We start from the raw sequence: 18,843 nt of genomic DNA on the forward strand, positions 1-18,843 counted from the left end.
GCATAATTTTTAAGTGGAATGCTTGAAAACATATTATTTTATATGCTTATGGCAAAACGCAGCTTTGAATCAAAATAATAAATAAAAACTGTTTTAATTTATTTTTTATGCCATAACTTTAAACTTAAGCAAATACTACATCAACTCCTCTTTCTCCTCCTGCTCCTTTCTGAGCTTTGCCTTGAGCGCCTCCTGGAATTCCTCAAAGCCAGGCATATGCTCATAGAACACAATCGGTTCCACTGGCAGCACAAAGAGCAGCGCATACATTTCATCCAACTCACGCAGCACATCGAACGGACGCGTATTGCCCACTTTATAAATTGAGTAAATGGAGCGTCCATATTCTGTATAGGCAGCCAAATCGGCTGCGTATTGATCGCGCAGCGAAAGCGCAATAAACGAAACGCGCGGCATATGAAAATGCTGAGCGACGGCGCCAAAGACGTCGAAGAGACACATTTGAAAGTCATTGTTGTAGTACAATTCCTCGGGAAAGCCCAGCTCATGCACCATCAAGCTATCGAAGTTGTCCAGCTCCAGTGTCGTGGCAGTCCGTTCGATCAGCTCCTTGCGCAGCATAATCAGCTGCTGAAACAGACACTTGGGCACGCAGCTGGGCAGATATACCCTGTAAATAGAAATATATATAAATATATATATTAGTTATTATCTCAAACTCACCATGAATGCCACTCCTCTGTCATCCACTCCAGCAGCGCTACAGCTTCAATTTCAGTTTCACTTTCGTTCAACATCATCACAGAGCATTCATTTCTCAATATATGCATTACATAGTCTGTATATATCTTTTTCATTTCGGGCAGCTCCGTAAATCCCAAGCCCTTGAATACAACATTTGTTTGAAACGAAGTATTCCACATAAACTCCACCACCAGCTCATAGTTTCTGCAATTAATTTGTATTAATAACTGTTATTATATAATAAAGTTACTTACTTAAAGTGTATATCGGTTATGGGCTTGCCCTCAAACTGATCCCATTTGATATCATACTGCAATAGACGCTGATCGGACATTTAACTAGCAATTTTGTTAACAAAGAATTTTTTATATTAATTACATGAAATTTATATTAGTTTAATAAGCTATGCTTGACTTAAATAACTAAGCGTGACATGTTTATAAAAAAAATATATATATATATATATATATATATATATATTAATAATGAAATTATTCTAATAATAACTTAGCAAAAGCTAAAAAACTATAAACGCTTTTATTTATTTAAAGCCGACTATGTTTGCTCAACATATAAAGCAAATATTTCCAAATGAATTAAGCAAATGTTAGCTAAAGCATAAATAAATTATAAATAAAAATATATAATTTGTGAGTTAACTGATTAACAACAAACTGTATTGCTTAAGCATTTATTATAATTATAAATTGTAGCTTTGTGACACAAAAATTAGTGTCTATAAACTTTTAAATTATATCTAATTCAAAAATCAAAATAAATCTGCGTTAGTGTTAGTTATTCATAGCTAATTTACTGTTTAATAAATAAATAAACAATAAATAAACTCTTTACTTTATGTCTATATTTCTTAACTACTTCTGTTTAAGTTTTTATTCTTTGCACAATCATTAATATTTAACACAGCAGCATCGATAATAACTATCTATTAACTTTTCATTTATAAACTGCTTGCCACATTATAATATTATACATATTTTCTTTTATTTATATCTAATATTACATTTAAATTAATCTTAAGTTAAGCGAAATTTAGCTGCATAATATTTCACTTTTTACAATATAATTTAATATACAAAATAAATAAACAATAACTCTTTGCTGTGTTAAAATAATTCCGGAGATAATTTGCTTTAATCTTAAAGTAAATAAATATTAATCTATGCTTTGCTGATTGCTTTTGTTGAATAATTCCATAAATAAATCTTTAACTAAATAAATAAAGAATATAAAGAACTTAGTTGTTTGTTTTTGTTGACATAATTCCATACATAATTCCTTATAGTCTTAAACTAAATAAATAAATAATATAGACAACTTTGTTGTTTGTTTCTGCTCAAATAATTCCAGTAATAGCTCGAAGTAAACTTATACTGAACTAACTATAAGCACTTAATATAAAAAAAGCTTGTTACATATTTTCTAATTTATTTCCAAACAATTCACAGCTTTTAAAATGATAATATTTTATTACAAACTTATGCATCTTATTTTACTTGCTATATCAAGCTCTATTTTGATTAGCTCTACACACACAATAATATTTTATATTTATATTTATTCTTGGCAACAGTCATAACATAACATTAAAAATAAATGCGTCTATGCGAGTGCAAAATATGCAAATGGCACACCCTACTCATAATTAAGGTAATAACAATCAAATGCAATAGCTGTAAATTAAATTTGTCTAATGTCTCAATTTGAATAAAGGGCCAGGCCAAGCAGCAGCATAGCAAGCCAAAGCGTGTGGGGCGGTGTGCAGGGGGGGCGTGGCAGCAAGCTACCCTTAGTTTGAAAACACATTAAAATGCGTAAATTGTAACACGTCGCATGGATCTATTTTTTTAAAATTCCGTAGAGCGAGCGCTACCGGGTGTAATTTACACTAGACAACAAAGTGGGTCTCGCTCTAACTGAATTTTGGGCCAATGCATTTTTAAATGTTGCTGTCAATTTGATATTTAAATAGAGCTGACACTTTTATGTTTTGGGCATGCCGAGCACGTCTTCGAGCTTTGCTGACAAATTGAATATTGTTAAGACATAATTTAATTTTTGACATGCCCACGTCGCTTTCGAGTACCTGATGGATTTTTTGATATTTGTTTTTGCACCAGCCGCAGCAGCAGAAATTCTTGCAGAGCTTAGCGCTGGACTTTATGATGTGGCATAAAGTGTTGCAAGCTTATGTGGCATTTAATTTGGTGCCACGCAGCTTGGGGCACAAATTTGAATACATTCGAAAATCGTTTAGCGTTATTTAACGCGTGACACCTGCGTTATTCCCAATGCTGCCACAAAAAGGGGCAGGCAACTTCAATTGCTCGCTCACTCTCTCTCTCTCTCTCTCGCCCTCTTGTTCGTTCGCTCGCTGACTTGCAAAACGCTTTACACGCGCGTTTTATTTAAAATCGAAAATACAAAGAGCAACAACAGCGAACGCTGCAGTTGCTACAGCCGCGCCGCAAGGTATGCAACAGCAGCTGCCGCTCATTCTGTAACTGTGCCTGTATCTGTGTGTGTGTGTTTTTGTGTCTGTGTGTGTGTGGTGGCAAACAAATAAACAAAGGCTTCAACAAAAGCAGCCGCACCCAAAGTAATTCAAAACAAGCGCGTTATTGAAATGTTTGAGGCTGCGTTGCTCTAACTGTTGCTGTCTCTTTCTCATCCCCACACCCCGCATGTTGCGCTGCTGCTGCTGCTGCTGTGGCAAGTTCATTGTTTGTTTGTTTAGCGCACAAATGGCGAATAAACGATTGAGCCCTCCAACAAGCTTAAGTTCATTTAAGTTGCTTGTGTAAAATACTTGCAAACGAATTCCGCTTAAAGTAAATAAAAGCGACAAATTAGTAAACAATGCATAAATAATTTAAGCATAGAGTTAATGAAAGCTTATAGCATAATTAGTAAAAAGTGTATTAAATTTATACATAAAATTTAAAAGCGCGTCAAAGCAGCAAAGTTTGCAAACTATTTGCATAATAATTTTAATTTTTTACTAAATATATTACTCATGCACCTTAGCATTTATTTATACAACTTATAGCTACTAAAAAATGCATAAATAAATGCTTAAGGAAATGAGTCAGAGTACTTTTAATAAATATATTTATTACTTACTTAATAAATTGTAAAATTTAGATTCATTAAGTTAAAAAATATTACATACTTAATAAATTGTAAAATTTATTATATAAGAATTAAACATATTTATCAAAAATTCTCTGGGTCAAGCATTTAAACATTTATTTATACATTTTTTAGAAGCTGTAACTTTATTGTGCAACAAATTTATTGCTAATAATTTGTAGTGTTAACGAATTCTTTAAGTCTATGAGCTTTTACTTAAAAGTTATTTATAAATTGTAAATTCGCTTTGCTTACAATTTAATTGAAAGACAAATATTATGTGAATAAATTCTTTGAGTTTAATAATATCAATTAATAAAGTATGTAAATTCATAACAATTTTGAATTTGAAAGAATTTCTATTAGCATAAGCTTATAAATTATTTAAAAGCTGCAAATTTATTATACATACATTAAATTTTATACAAATAAGCATAACAAATTTACATGTGAAAGAATTTCTATTAGCATCAATTAATAAATTATTAAAAAGCTGTAAGTTACTTATACATCAAATTTATTGCAAATTACAATTATTAGCTGCATTTAAAAGAAAAACTTTGCTCAGCACAATTATAAATTATAAAACAATTCCAAGCAACAATTTAAGTTTAAAGCACCCAAAAAATAATTAACGCTTAGCTTTCATTTCGAACTGAACATTTAAAAACATTACGCTTGCGCGCGTAAACAAATTAAAAATAAAATAAATGCAATTATTCAAACAAAATGCAAATATCTATGTATTAGCTATTTAATTAGCCAACTCGGCAATTCGGGCCGCAGCCAACTTTTCGGCTGGAAAAGCAGGAAATGCTGCTTGGCAAAAAACTTTTCAGCGCTTCCACCATTTTGAATAAATTTGCATTTCACTTGGCGGCATTAAAAAATACAAGAACAACAATAAAAAGGCAATTGAAAACTTTTGCATAAGTCAGCGGCGCAGCAAACAAGCTAAACTTGCTTAAGCTCCTTTCGCTCTCTCACTCTCGCTCCCACTCTCGCTGTCTCTGTCTGCACAAACCGCTAGACAACCACAGCAGCCGCTGAGCCGCTGCGTCCTAGGCGTCGCCTCCGACGTCTGAAATTGAAGTTTAATTTGTTTTTATAAGCGCCAATTATGACTTGAAATGGGAATTACGGCCAGCAATTGCAGTGGGAGTTATAAATGCGCGTAGAGTGGAAACATAAAAGCAGCAAAACAACAAGAGTTAATTTATTTTTGATGCATTGCATACTTTTGGGCGTTAGCTGAAGTACGCAGCGTAGCAATTTAGCAAAGAAAAGAAGTTGCACCATTTAAGCGGAAGAATTAGCGAATAAATTTAATTGAGTTACATTTAATAATAATAACTTAAACATAAGTTTGAACAGCAGTTTAGTGTTTATTAAACTAATGTAAGCTAAGCAGTAGAATTAGCTAGAAAATGTAATAGATTAAAATTAATAAAAAGAACAGAATAATAAACATTAGTTGAGTATTTATTAAACTAATATAAGCTATAATATTATAAGCTAAAAACTTATTTGATTTACATATTTTCATTGAAATAAATGTATGACAAATTTATTTCTAACATTAAAATTGAAGCCAAGCCTTTAATATTTATATTTTATCTTAAGAATTGAAAAGTTGTTTACAATACTTAAGCCAAAAAGCTTAAAATAAAATGAATTTAAACAATAATATCTTAAACATTAACTTGACATGCTTTTTTAATTTTAACATTTATATACAATGATTTTCTACAATTTCAAATGTAAATAAATTGTATTTATTTGAATTATATAAAATTTTGTACCAATCATTTAAATTATATTTGGCTCACAACTTGACAATTTCTTTAAATTATTTTTAATTGATTTATAATTACTCTAATTATTCTACTTTATATTTATAATTCCTCAAACATTTTTATGAAATTTGCTTAAACTATTTGCGCATATTTTCTGTCAAATTTTTAGCTTCTGACTAACTTTGACTACAAATTATAATTGAAAGCCTTAAAAGCTTGTTAAGCGTCTATAATCGATACATACACAAAAACATGTGTATATAGTGTATGCTCAACTGAACAAGAAGCTCAAACTATATATAGACAAGCTCATTAGCCTCACGCGATATGCAAATAAAAAGAAGCAGCAGCAGCAACTGAAGGCAAATCAAATGTGAAAAGCAAACTGTGGAAAATCAGTTACAACTATGAGCAGTTATCTCAGCTGGACATCTGTTTCACGAAAGGACAATTATGAGTGGACATGCTAATTTGTGCGTGGGCCGAGGACACGCGCCAAAGCAGAATACCTCAATATTTGTGGCAGCAAACTGATTTTGCCACAGCAGAGTGTAGAAAAAAAGGCGCCACACATAGAGACAGAGATAGCCGCACCCAAATTAACAGTCGAGCGACCGCACCCTGTATGCGAAACTAGCGCCAGTGAATCCTTGCAGCCCAAAAGTATGCAAAATGTTTTTGAGAAACTTCAAGCCAAGCGTAACCGCTGAGCACGCAAAGGGTTAATTAATTAAATGCTGCTTTAACAACTTTGATATCGCATAGAGCTAAACGAGCTGAAAGCCACAGCTGACGCTTTAAGTTGAGCGCCAGACTCCGCCCACACCCTGAAGCGTCTGCTGTCAGCCACGCCCACACGGACTGTTGACTGCGTTCGCAGCTTTGATGTAAACTTTTGGCAAAGAAAAACCTGCCCCAAGGCTGTCGTTTTATAATTTAGCAGCCAGGCACAAGCAATTCAACTTCAATAGACAGGTAGCGCATATATATTTATGAATAAGTGGCACTAACTTGGCTTAAAAATAAACTTAAAGGCAGTTACAATAGCGTTAAGTTAGTAAAATATATTTTAAGCATTTATTACTTTAACTGCAATTTATAGCTACATATGTATTATAAATAGCATAAAATGAAATATAGCAAATTTAGCAAATTGTAAGCTAAATAAAATATTTGTTACCTTTTAATCGCTTAACCTAAATAAATAATAAAGCACAATACTTAAAAGTAATCACAGCTTTCATTTTCAGTCGCTTAAATGTTAATTGATCTTTTAACTTAATACTAATTTGACTTAACATTCGCTTCTATACAAATTCCACATACTTCCATTTCACTCTTAGCGATGTTGCACATTTCAAACTTTAAAAACTGAAAATAGAAATTTGTATTAGATATTTATTTTATTTAATTATAATTTATTTTATTATTTTTTTTATTTATTTATTTTGCTTTAATGCTTGTTTTAGTTTAATAATTAAACAATCATTTCTAAGCTTTATATAAAAGTTGCAGCTTAGTCTAAAATATTATTTATTTACAAGCCTAATTATTATACAAAATTTATATTATATAATTACTTAAGCTGGTGAGTGCTGAAGCCAGCGACTCCTAAGTCTAAGTCTACGGCGACTACTAAGCCTAAGTCTAAAATAATTTTTAGACTTAGACTTAGGGCTCTACATTTTCCGCTCTAACTAAAAGTACGGAGTACGGAATAATCAATTAAAATTTGCTTAAGCTTTGTTGCATCCTCATAAAATTCTTGCTTAGTATTCAAATTAATGAAGCGTTAGGAAATATTTTAAACTTAACGCTTAATTAGATAAATTTATAAGAAGGAATTTTATAAAGCTACAATAAATAATTGTTTACTATTCATTAATTTAAATACTAAGCTTAGCTAAATTTATAAGCAAACATTTTATAAAGCTGCAACAAAGTCTAAGACTAAATTTAATTTTTTATTGTACTTTGCGTACTTTTAAAGCTTTAACTTGTAGCTTCCAGCAGCTTTAGCTGGCACTAATAGAATTCTAATAAAAAGCCACTGACATCAATTGCTCGCTAATTAGCAGCTCATTTTCAATTAATCAAAATGCCAAAAAGTAGCGGCAATAACAACGTCTTAACAGTGTTAACGGCATTGCGTGTGGCATGCCCCACCAGCCACAAGCAGCAGCAGCAATGTCAACGCCAATTGATTGCTCAACAGTTTATTAATAATGCAGCAGGATGTTTAGAGAGGAGCTCGAGAGCTTGAGAGTTCAATTGAAGTCGAAAGGCAGCAGCTTCGCTTACTAAATTATTCGATACAAAATTGTTTGGGGACAGAGAGATATCAACAGCCTATGTGTTGGCCATTAACTGACTGAGTTTGGAGTCTGGCTCACACACACACCAACACACACACAGCTATAAACATTAACTTGTCAATAAAGGTAATTCATTATGTCGCTCTCGAGTTTACTCCAGGGAAATTGCACGCAGGGCAAAACAAATTGTCTGCACGTTAAGCTGCGCTCTTACCTGCATAACGGTATAGCTATCTCTCTATATATATGTATATATATCCTATATGGCAGCTGTATCTTTAGCGCTCGTCGCGCATTTGACATTCAGACTCAACTGTGCGGCTACGAACAATAAAATATTTCTCCGATGGGTAATAAAAAGCTTATTGCTTATCGCGCACACACTCTCTCTCTCTCTCTCACACACACACTCCCCATCTCTTTCTACTGCTCTTTGCGGTCATAGCTGCGGGTTGGGGTAGTTAAGCGCCGTTCAATCAGCACTTCAACTCTTTTTGCTCTTATTGAAAATTGTCTTGCCAAATTTTTTTGCCAGCCTCTTTTTTTTTTAATCAAATTTAAGTGCTGACTTTTATGTACTAAGATTTAATATTATTGTTGCTTAGAGCAGCTTTTAAACTTTGTTATTTTTATAGCGTCAAAAGCTAAGCTAAGTAACTTAGCTAAATAATATGCAAATTATATATTCAATATTGAAGTAAATTATTAGCTTAAAGTCTATATATTGTTAATTTATTTGTTTACACTTAACTAACTAAAATTTTGAAATACTATAAACACTTAACAATAAAAATTAATTTATTGTGCAATAAATTAGGTAATTTAAGCATAAAATGCATAAATGTAGCACTTATAACTTAAATTTTACTAGCTAAGAATTCATATGCATAAATTTGATAAATTATTTAACAAATTAAATTAAAAAACAAATTAATTAAATAAAAAATCTTAAAATTATTTATGTGATTTTGTAAAAAAATATTAAATAAAAAATAATTAATAATATTATAATAATTAATATAAATACTTTTTGAATTTGAGTAATTGATAAAATTATAAATGTTAATATTATTGTAAGTAATTTTTTTAAAATTTTATAGAATAAAAATTAAATAACAAATCAGCCTTATAATAATTTACAATATAAATACTAACATAAACTATTTCACTTAAAAAATTGTTATAAAATGAATAAAATTTTTTAACTTAAATAAAATAATTTTAATAGCTGAAAGTCTTGCCTTTTCATAGACTTAATGCTAAAGATTTGACTTACCTGACATAATGAGGCTTTGACTTAATGTTGATAGAGCCAGAAAAATTCCAAAGTATATGAGCTGAAAGTAGAAATATATATTAGTAAGTATATTATAAAACTTAATTGAATAAAAATATTAAAATTGTCAGCAGTTAACTGTAATTCTTATAAGCTTTTATAAAAAAATACAAATTAATGATTATTTTCGATTTATTTATTATTTTTCTTAATAATCTCACAAAATTATGATTAATTTTAAGTTATATATCAAAACTAAACCAGTAATCATAATGGATGAGCAAAAATATAATTATATAATAATTTGATACTTTAAAAACTGCATATTTTATAAGCAGTTAATATTGAATTTGATATGAAACTCAGAGCTGCTTTTTGCGCTTAAAACTGATACACATAATATCAATTTCAATGAGCCGCCGCCCCAAAGTGACCAAAACATGGAGCGAGAGCGAACAGCAGACGGAACACGGCAAGCGCATACGTAATGTTATATCCGTAGTCTCGCATACTACGGCGTATGGGAACATTGAACATTGGAGCAGCAGCAGCAGCAGCAGCGACAACGTTCGAAACGTTCGCGTGACACGTCAGATCAATTTTTGCGCAAATATATATAGAGGACTCGTATATACTTTGAAATTTATTTGCCTGTCATTAGAGTTTTGTTGGCCAAAAACGTGCTTTGGTCGCCAGCAAACGGCTCCACTGGGGCACATGTGGCAGCAACAGTGGATGGGGGGGGGCAAGGATTGGAAGCTGTAGCCAAAGAGCTAGACGCAAATGCAAAAACAATTTCTAGTCGCTCTCTCTATCTCTCTCTCTATAAATTGCACGTGTGTTTTATGAAAATTGCATTTCAATTGACAAAAAAGGAGTAGACAAAATTTATAAGCAGCGCATAAATTTATGGCAATCAACTGAACTCAACTCAACTCAACTCAGTTTGGCTCTAACTCTTGCGCTTGATGAAATTGTTTCTGCGTCGCGTACGGACGCGTGTCCTCGACGTGCCCAATGCCAGGATATTTATTATTTTATTAGCAGCAGCGTGTGTGTGTGTGTGCTCAAGCGGCAGTTTTCAAGCCTGTTTACTTTGCCTGTGTGGGTGTGGCGCAATTTTTACAGCTACAAACCCTTTCAGTTGGCCAAAAAGCTGAAGCCTTCTGCTGTTACGATAATTAAGTAATGCTTGCCAGCCAGGACTCGGCCACATGTCCTTAAGTGCTGCCCACTCGCGCGTAACCAAACCGCATTGGATTCACCAATGTCATGTCATGAGTTCTTTGGCTTATTTGAGTTTTGCCACTGTCAGTCCCACGCTTTGTTTACTATTTGTGCTGGTGCCTGGGCGCATAAATAATTACTTTTAAAATCGTTGTTACCCCTTTTTGAATAATGCATTAGCTGAAAGTAGTGAAAGCCATAAATATTTGCTATACTATTTACAGTTGTGTGTGCTATAAAGTCCAAGGGGCTTGGTTAGTACTAAAAGTTATGCTTAGTTTTATTAAACTATGACTGCTGCTGCTGCTGCTGCTGTTAAAGTGCAATCACTTTATATGCTATCATTTATTTGCTATTTGTTGCTATCAACTTTAATATTGCGTATTGAATTTAGTGTGACCAGCTTTTAATACAGCACAGCGCTTATACTTAGTTATCGATAGCATTACATTTATTAATTAAATTAAAATAATATATTACGCATAGCATTTTTTATTTAAACTATTCAACTGACGCCTGCACAGCTTGAGCTGCAATTATTTACTAAGCTCACACCACCGCCTCTACCGTCGCCTGCAGCTGACGCGCTCTAAGCAGTTGCGCTCTCTTGACTCACAGCTGCGCTCGCAGCAATGCACTTAGCAGCGAAACTAAAAGCGAGCGCGTCAGCGAGAGAGAATGAGCGCGCTTAAGCCTGTGATCGATTGAGTGAGCGTGGGTTGAGTAATTTTTTGAGTGGAGCCTACTAAGCTTGACGCGCTCTCACGACTAACACCCGCGCCAAGTCATGATACAATAATATAAGGTAGCGCTCTTCTTTTTGAGTGTGTGGGTACTTAGCTTCATTCGCTCCCGCTCACACCGTATACAAAACGAAAACAGCGAGAGCGAGAAAGCAGCAAAAAGGAAGAAGAAGCTAAGTAGCCTAAGAGCGCAGTCCGCTACCTTGTATTATTCTACCAAGCGCCAAGTAATGCACTTGGCAGCGAAACTAAAAGAGAGCGCAAGAACGAAAGAGAGAAAGAGTGAGCGCGCTTAAGCTTGTGATCGATTGAGTGCAAGTGGCTTGAGTAACTTTTCGTGTGGCGTGACTAGGTAGTTTAGTTTCAAATGCTTGCATATTTATATTTCAATAATAATATATCTTAGAAAAGCAAACGTTGTTCAAATGAGTGTATAAAATATAAATTAATTAGCTAAGCAAAATAAAATATATATGTAAATATTATATATACTGCAAATATTCAACACGTTATTAGAAATGAATATACTAATGTCTTACTAGTAGTTTAATGAATGGAAACATTTATATTGAATACAAAATTATAATATACAAAATTACGTACATAAATTGTTAGCTAATAACATATTTGTATAAATAATTATATTTTTTTGAAGCAGATTATTTGCTTAGTTGCTTGCTGCTTGTAAAATATAAAAGATGCTGAGAATAGTTAACACTTTATGTTAAATAAATATAAAGGCACTAGTTTGTCAAATAAATTTATAAGAAAGGGCATAATAAATGCTTTAAAAATAGCTTAGCCAAATAAAAAATAATTATATATTATTGCAACTGCTTATTTTTGCTATTCAAAACTTTTTAAGCGCATACCCTTTAATTTCGAATTTCCGTTTGCAAACGATTTGGTAAAAAGATTTGCTCGATTTATGGTTTTATGCTCACATGCCACTTAACAACTACCAACAATCGCCAGTGAGCTAGATAAAGTCGAAACGCAACGATAAAAAACAATAAAAATGAAAACAAGCCCGAAAATCAATTGCGGGGCAAATCAATTGCGTAAATGTTTATATCGATGATATTGATGTCAGCTGACGCGCCTGCTGGGGATTTGGACTCTGGAACGAAAGTGCGATTGGTGAACGATATATATATAGACCATAACTACTCTATAATCGCACCTTATCTGTGCTTAGCTTAACAGTGAGTTTTATCTGCATATCTGGGCTAACATATATATCTTGATTGGGTGGGTTGGGGAAGTAGTGAGGGCAAAGTTCAGTGAGCGGCAAAAGCAGCGCACCAAAGGCCTTAGTGCTTCCTAATTGCGCACTAAATTAGCCAACAAAACAAAAAAGAAAAACACAAAAAATATAAAAAAGAAATCAACCCAATGAATGAACATGAATCGCACCGCCAATCAAAAGACGCACATAAAAATTAAAAAAATTACCCAAAAAAGAAAAAACAAGCATGAAAATATGTAAGCAATTTTTATATTGGCCTGAGCTGCTTAATTTAAATTTTATCTGCTGCTTGGTTGCCGCCTCTTGTGTCAAAACTACGGCTGCTGATTTTTGGGGCTCGCACGCAGCAAAACAATTGAGAAAAAACAACTCAATGAGAATTATAATTAATGCGGTCGGTCGGTCAGTTAAAAAATAAGTTTGTTATGAATAAAAGGCGTTGCAATAGTCATAAATTTCGGGCTCTTTTCATAAATATAGCGCTGCTTAAGCTGAAGGCGTCAAATAGGCTTGAGCTTTGTTATTCAAAATTTATTTTAATAATAAGAGTCCAATTCATTTTTAATAGCTAAATATATTAAATATTTTAAAGAATAAGTGCGACAAATTTTAAATATTAAACTGAAGTTTAGTAGAAATATTTTTAAAATTATAAAACGCACTTAAAGTCAAATTTGCACCGAATTTCAATTTCTGGTATATATTTAAAATAATAAATATTAGCTTAGGCATTTTAAACATTAAACTAAAGCAAAAATATTTCTAAAGCCATAAAACAGACTTTAAGTTAATTTTGTGTAAAAGGGATTATCAAAAATCAATTAGCTTAAAAATTAAGTAAGCAAACTAAAGCAATTTGCACATTATTAATGAATTATTGTATCAACTGTTTTTTTTTCAATGCCAGCCATAAACTTTTGTATTGCTAAAGTCACCCACGCTGCTCTTTTTTTATTATCCTGTAGCTTTGCTCTAGCGGCAAATGAAAGTCGCTCAATGCTATTGAGGCCTGTGCCTGGGGCTGGGTGATCAATTTAAATTAAGCCGAAGATTTTGTTTTAATTAAAAATCTTCAAATACGCTTAATGACAATTAATTGGTCAGAACGTCAGTCAGTTCGCTTTGGTGGGGAGCAGCTAAATTTGCTTTACACTCTGAAATATTTTCATAGAACTGAAACTGAAGATTGCAGCGTCATGTGGACGCTGCTGCGTCAGTTTGCCAGATGGCCACAAGTCACGCAACCATCATAAGCGCAGAGGTTCGGGTGGGAGATGGGGGTGATCATTTCGAAAATGCGATCTTTTCAATTGTAGCAAATCAAACTGTGAAGTGAATGTTACACCCACGCCAACGCCTTTTATTGATCGCATAGCAGTTTGTATCACAAATCAAATGAGTTAAAGCTTTTATTCTCAATTTAAAATAAAACTGGGAGAGGGGTGTATAATAAAATAAGCGTTGAAATTGAAGTGATGCGAACCTTGAGCTACTTTTTGTTGTGTAAACTTGAAATACTAGTTTAATATATTAAATAGTTTTTAGCAGCTGCAGTTGAGCAAAGCTTAGGATACTTTTTTCATTAATAATTTCAATAGCTGCAAAACGCCTAAAGCGCCCAAAAGGAATCAAGGGATGGAATCAGCAAATTGATTTCAAATTTAAATAGTCAAAATATTAAATATTTTGAAGTCGCTACTTTAGTTTAATATAACAACTATATAAATTATACAATTTATAGCTAAGTATGTCAATTTAATTGTCTTTTCTTTTAGAGGTTCAATTAATTTCAAAGGAAGAAGAACCCTTGTCATCTATTTAATGCACCTAACTACTTAGTTAAATGACTTGCTAACTATTTAAGCAAAAGAATTTTAATAACACAGCCACATAGTTTAAATACCAGTTAGATAATATAACTGGCTGCAGCTCTCCCTTAATGCAAACTAAAAGCAACTACTAACCTCGTTAGACCTGCGATGACAGCTTATAATTATTAATTTGATGAGTGGACTAAACCGAACGCCCACTCTTCAGACTGGACACTGGACACTGGACACTAATAACGGAGTAATCTGTGTGTGCCCAACAATAAACTGACCTCAAGTCGTGGCAGACACAGCGCACTCTCCCCTCTCTCTCACTTCCCTAAGGACCCGATGACATAATATGCAAATGTCTTTGTTAGCTACAGTTTACCTTTAGCTTTACAGTTAGTTGCGCTATAGTTTTTAGCTTGATTTCTTTGGGGAATTGAGAGTCCAGCCAGCTGACATTATAAACGAGCTGTTAGCTCGTTTGTCTTTTGCTTTTAAGCTGCTCTAACTGGTAATTTGCTTAATTACCTTAGCTTGTAACTAAAATACGAGGTGTTAACTTTATATATATCAAGGTGTGTTTGCTTTGGCTTAGCGCAGTTGAAGTTTTTAGCTTTTAATACACTTTGTTAGACAGTCGAAAGTTAGTAAGAAGTATAAGTGAACTAGAAAATATTTTAGTGCATATAAATCCAACTGAGCTGCATACACTTTGTATATCAAATTTGCTTATGATTCAAATTCAGAACAACAGAATATAATGCAATGCTACAATAATTATTTATAATTTAACTTTAGTTTTTTATTTTTAATACATTTCTTAATACTTAATTTCAATGCACAATTTCGCAACAAAGTATATTTGGTAGTTAGGTGCATACGCTTAATAATTCTAGAGCAACTCAAATGCGCAATTTTCCATTAAAATATATTTTATGCATACTAATCTATAAAAAATCAAATTGAGTTTTGTGTTTTGAATATTTATAATTCTAAAGTATTTTCTTAATTCAATTTTTCATCAAAGTATATTTCATAGTTGGCTGCATACGCTTCCGCTTTTAATGCTTGTCTTAATTTATAACAAATCAATTTGAGTTTTGTATTTTAAATATTTATATTTCTAACGAAATTCCTTAAAGCCAATGTTCAATTTTTCCTTAAAGTATATTTGTTAGTTGGGTGCATATGCCTGCGCTTTTGCTGTATTAATTCTTCCGAAATCAATTTGAGTTTTGTGCTTTTAATATGCATAAATAATTCTAAATAAATTCCTGAATGCTCAAATTTGAAAACAAAGTATATTTTATAGTTGGCTGCATACGCTTGCGCTTTTAATACATACATATGTATTAATTTTTTGTGTCTTATATTTATAATTCTAATATATTTTTCTAATGCTTATGCTCAATTGTACATCAAAGTATATTTCATAGTTGAGTGCATGCTCTTTTACTTTTGTTGCTTGCTTTGCATAAGCAACGCATTCATTGTAATTAAAATAATTACGCGCTGCCGTTTAACCCAGTTTACTAAGCTAGACTTGCCTCCCCCTTTTCCAGCCCTTTGGCTACCTTTTTGCTCAATTTGTTGCATTTGCTTGTCCATTAGCCTGGCATTGTCTACTTGTAACTCCACCCAACTCTCACTCTCACTCTCCCTCTCTCTCACTCTCTCACTCTCTCGCTCTCTCCTCGTTTATTATTTTGTCACATGTGTAGTGAAGCGTTTAGCGATGCGGCTACCAAAATAACATTTTGTTGTTAGCTTGCGGCGCTGATTGTTACTTTTGTTGTAATCGAGACTTACCCTTTGATCCTGCGCAGCCTTCACCCCTTCAGTTGCCAAGTTTCGGTTTCCGCATTGAACATTATCCCATAATTATAGGTCTACCGTATGTTGTGCTGGATTTTTGGCTTTTGTGGTTCGCCGCACGTGCCGCTTTTCCCTGCTTAAGCAATATTTATGCAACAAATAAAAAATTTATTCATGATTTTTATCCTTTTTCAATCAGCTGTCGCTCTGTTGTGCTCAATTTACGGATTAGCGCATATTTGTTTACAATGATTGCATTTAAAATTTCTCTATTTCTATTTGCAAGTGTTGCTGTTCCAAATAACTTCGCTTTATTTCATGCATGTAACTGTCTTGCTGGCTGTAAAAAAATAAAACAGTTAAAGACAATTAAGAATTTGAAATCATGCAAAAGTTCGAAAATGTCAAACTCCGTAGCGTGAGAAACATTTTCTTGCAGTGAATCAAAATCAGTCGCAGGCGCAGCTATATATATATATATAACTCTTTTTGCTTGCAATTAAAAAATATTGTGCTGAATTTTTTTTGCAGAAATTGTGGGAAGTGCAGAGCAGCAAATGCACTGAAAAAAACAGCAAAATTGAATATGAAAAAATAAATAATAATTCAATAAATTATACATAGAATTTAAATTGAAATTTTTTGAATTAGAAATTGCAGAATATTAAAAGAAACAGCTTTGGGAATCGAAAACATTTTTTTAAATATAAAAACTGTTAATTTAAATAGCAAATATATTTTTTAAATATGAAAACTGTTAATTTAAATAGCAAATATATTTTTTAGAATTTAAAGTTACTCTTAAATAATTTATAGCAAATATGTGCAAACAAATTGAAGTATTTAAGCTAAAAAATTAAATTAAAATTTTTTAATTTATTTTAAAATAAAATATTCTCTTTAAGTAACATAAATTGCCATAATTTTTAAATTAAGCTAACATCTATCAACAAATGTAGCAGCTTAATAAACTTAGCATTGAAAGCTTTGGCGACAAAAACTGAAAATCAATCCAATAATATTAAATAGATTTGCACTTGACTGTGCGCCCGACATTTGTTTCGAGTGTATTAAAGCAAAAAATCGTTGCAGTCATGCGAGTTTTTCTTCTTATTTGTTTTATATGTCACTCTAGCAATTGTGCAATGGACGGAGACGAGAGAGAGAGCAGCAACTTGTTGCGGACTGCACACGTCCGTCCGGAACGTATCCGATACTCTCTGTGTGTGCAACTGTCTGTCTCTATATAGATATGGCCATGTCACCCTTTTCATTACGCTCCATTAAGAGTGTTGGGGGATTAATTGAATTTAATTGATTTGCCAAAGCAGACTAAATTGGCCACAGTGTCTAGATTCCAAAGCAACAGATACAGATACAGCTACAGATACAACGTATCCATGAGATACATTACATTAGCAGGCTTGGCTGGTTGGCTGGCTGACTCGGTCTCTGGCTCCAAATTAATGAGTACATGGTATGGATTCCACTTTGGGCGTTAAGCAATAATAACAGCGCTCGGTATCATTTGATCTGTACTCGCTATTGCTATCTCTTTCGCACTTGTACTATATATATTTATATGACATCATCAACATCATCATCATCATCAGCTGCGGGTCTTCTGCTCATTGCTGTACTTAATTGCCCGCTGAGCCGCCACAGCTTGACTTGGCCACTTCACTTAGCTCCCCACATAGCTCTAACTACAGTTAGATGGCGACGACTCTGCCTACGCCCAGAGGCGCTGGGCGTGGGAGCGCTTGGCGCACAAAAATTTGTATCCAACACTGCTTTGCGCCTTTTGTTTTTTTTTTCATTTTTGTTGTAAAGTAACCGCAATGACACTTTTGACTAGGCAACTAATTAATTATCTAGTTTGCGAGCGAGACAATTATGCGGCCAACTTTAGCTAAAAATAACTTTAGATATATCTACATATATGTAGATACAATTGGAGCATGAGAGCCATGAGAGTCAGTCATGAATTATGGCAAATAAATTGCACATTATTTATTTACTATTAGTTTGAAGAATATTTTAAGATTATATAAAGCTTAAAAATTAAATTCTTTATATTGAGTTTCATACTGAGAAGTACTAAAGAATTTCATAAAGCAGCAAAATTAATTTTTATATTAAGTTTAACACTGAGCAAATTAAAAATAATTATAAATGATTGAAATTGATGTTTAAGTATTTTTTTGTAAATAAAAATTATTACTGCGGCTAACACTTTGATTTGTATTTAAAAATATATATAATTGTTGAAATGTTGCTAACAAAAAATATAAAAAGATAACACATGGTTAGTAAGTTACTGTTGATTTTTTATGAGTCGAAAAATATATAAAAAATTATTATTATTGTAACACTATTTTGTATTACTTATAAACTCACAATAAATAATTTTCATTCATAAATTATCGAAATATTATTCTTGCCATGCTTGCTTGCATTTCATATTAAAAATTATGATTAAAATATAAATAAATTAAAACTAAAATGATGATTAATAGATTGATAAAAAAAGCAGCAAATATTGTAAATATTTTAGATAGCAATTGACTAATGGCTTAAAAATTCAATGTGAAAACTGAAAATTAATTCGAAACTGACACTTTTTGTAATGAAATGTTTAAAACCAATTATATATAAATTAAAAACTAAATTGATGATAGCATAATAAATAAAGCTTAAGCAGCACTTAAAATATTAAAGAGCTATGTAAATCAATTGCAATTTCTTAC

At 32.4% G+C, this 18,843-nt stretch overlaps 1 protein-coding gene across 1 annotated transcript; it reads right to left on the reverse strand.

Moving 5' to 3' along the window:
* Window positions 1-93: 93 nt before the first annotated feature.
* Window positions 94-1,085, reverse strand: LOC108603585. The gene is made up of 3 exons (XM_017992530.1): window positions 960-1,085; window positions 685-909; window positions 94-631 (listed from the first exon to the last, which is right to left on the reverse strand). Exons 1-3 carry the CDS (start codon window positions 1,037-1,039, stop codon window positions 136-138), a joined length of 801 nt encoding a protein of 266 aa, XP_017848019.1. The 5' UTR covers window positions 1,040-1,085; the 3' UTR covers window positions 94-135.
* Between the last annotated feature and the right edge of the window lie 17,758 nt (window positions 1,086-18,843).

Source organism: Drosophila busckii, chromosome 2L (genome assembly GCF_011750605.1).
Source record: "Drosophila busckii strain San Diego stock center, stock number 13000-0081.31 chromosome 2L, ASM1175060v1, whole genome shotgun sequence".
Taxonomy (NCBI): domain Eukaryota; kingdom Metazoa; phylum Arthropoda; class Insecta; order Diptera; family Drosophilidae; genus Drosophila; species Drosophila busckii.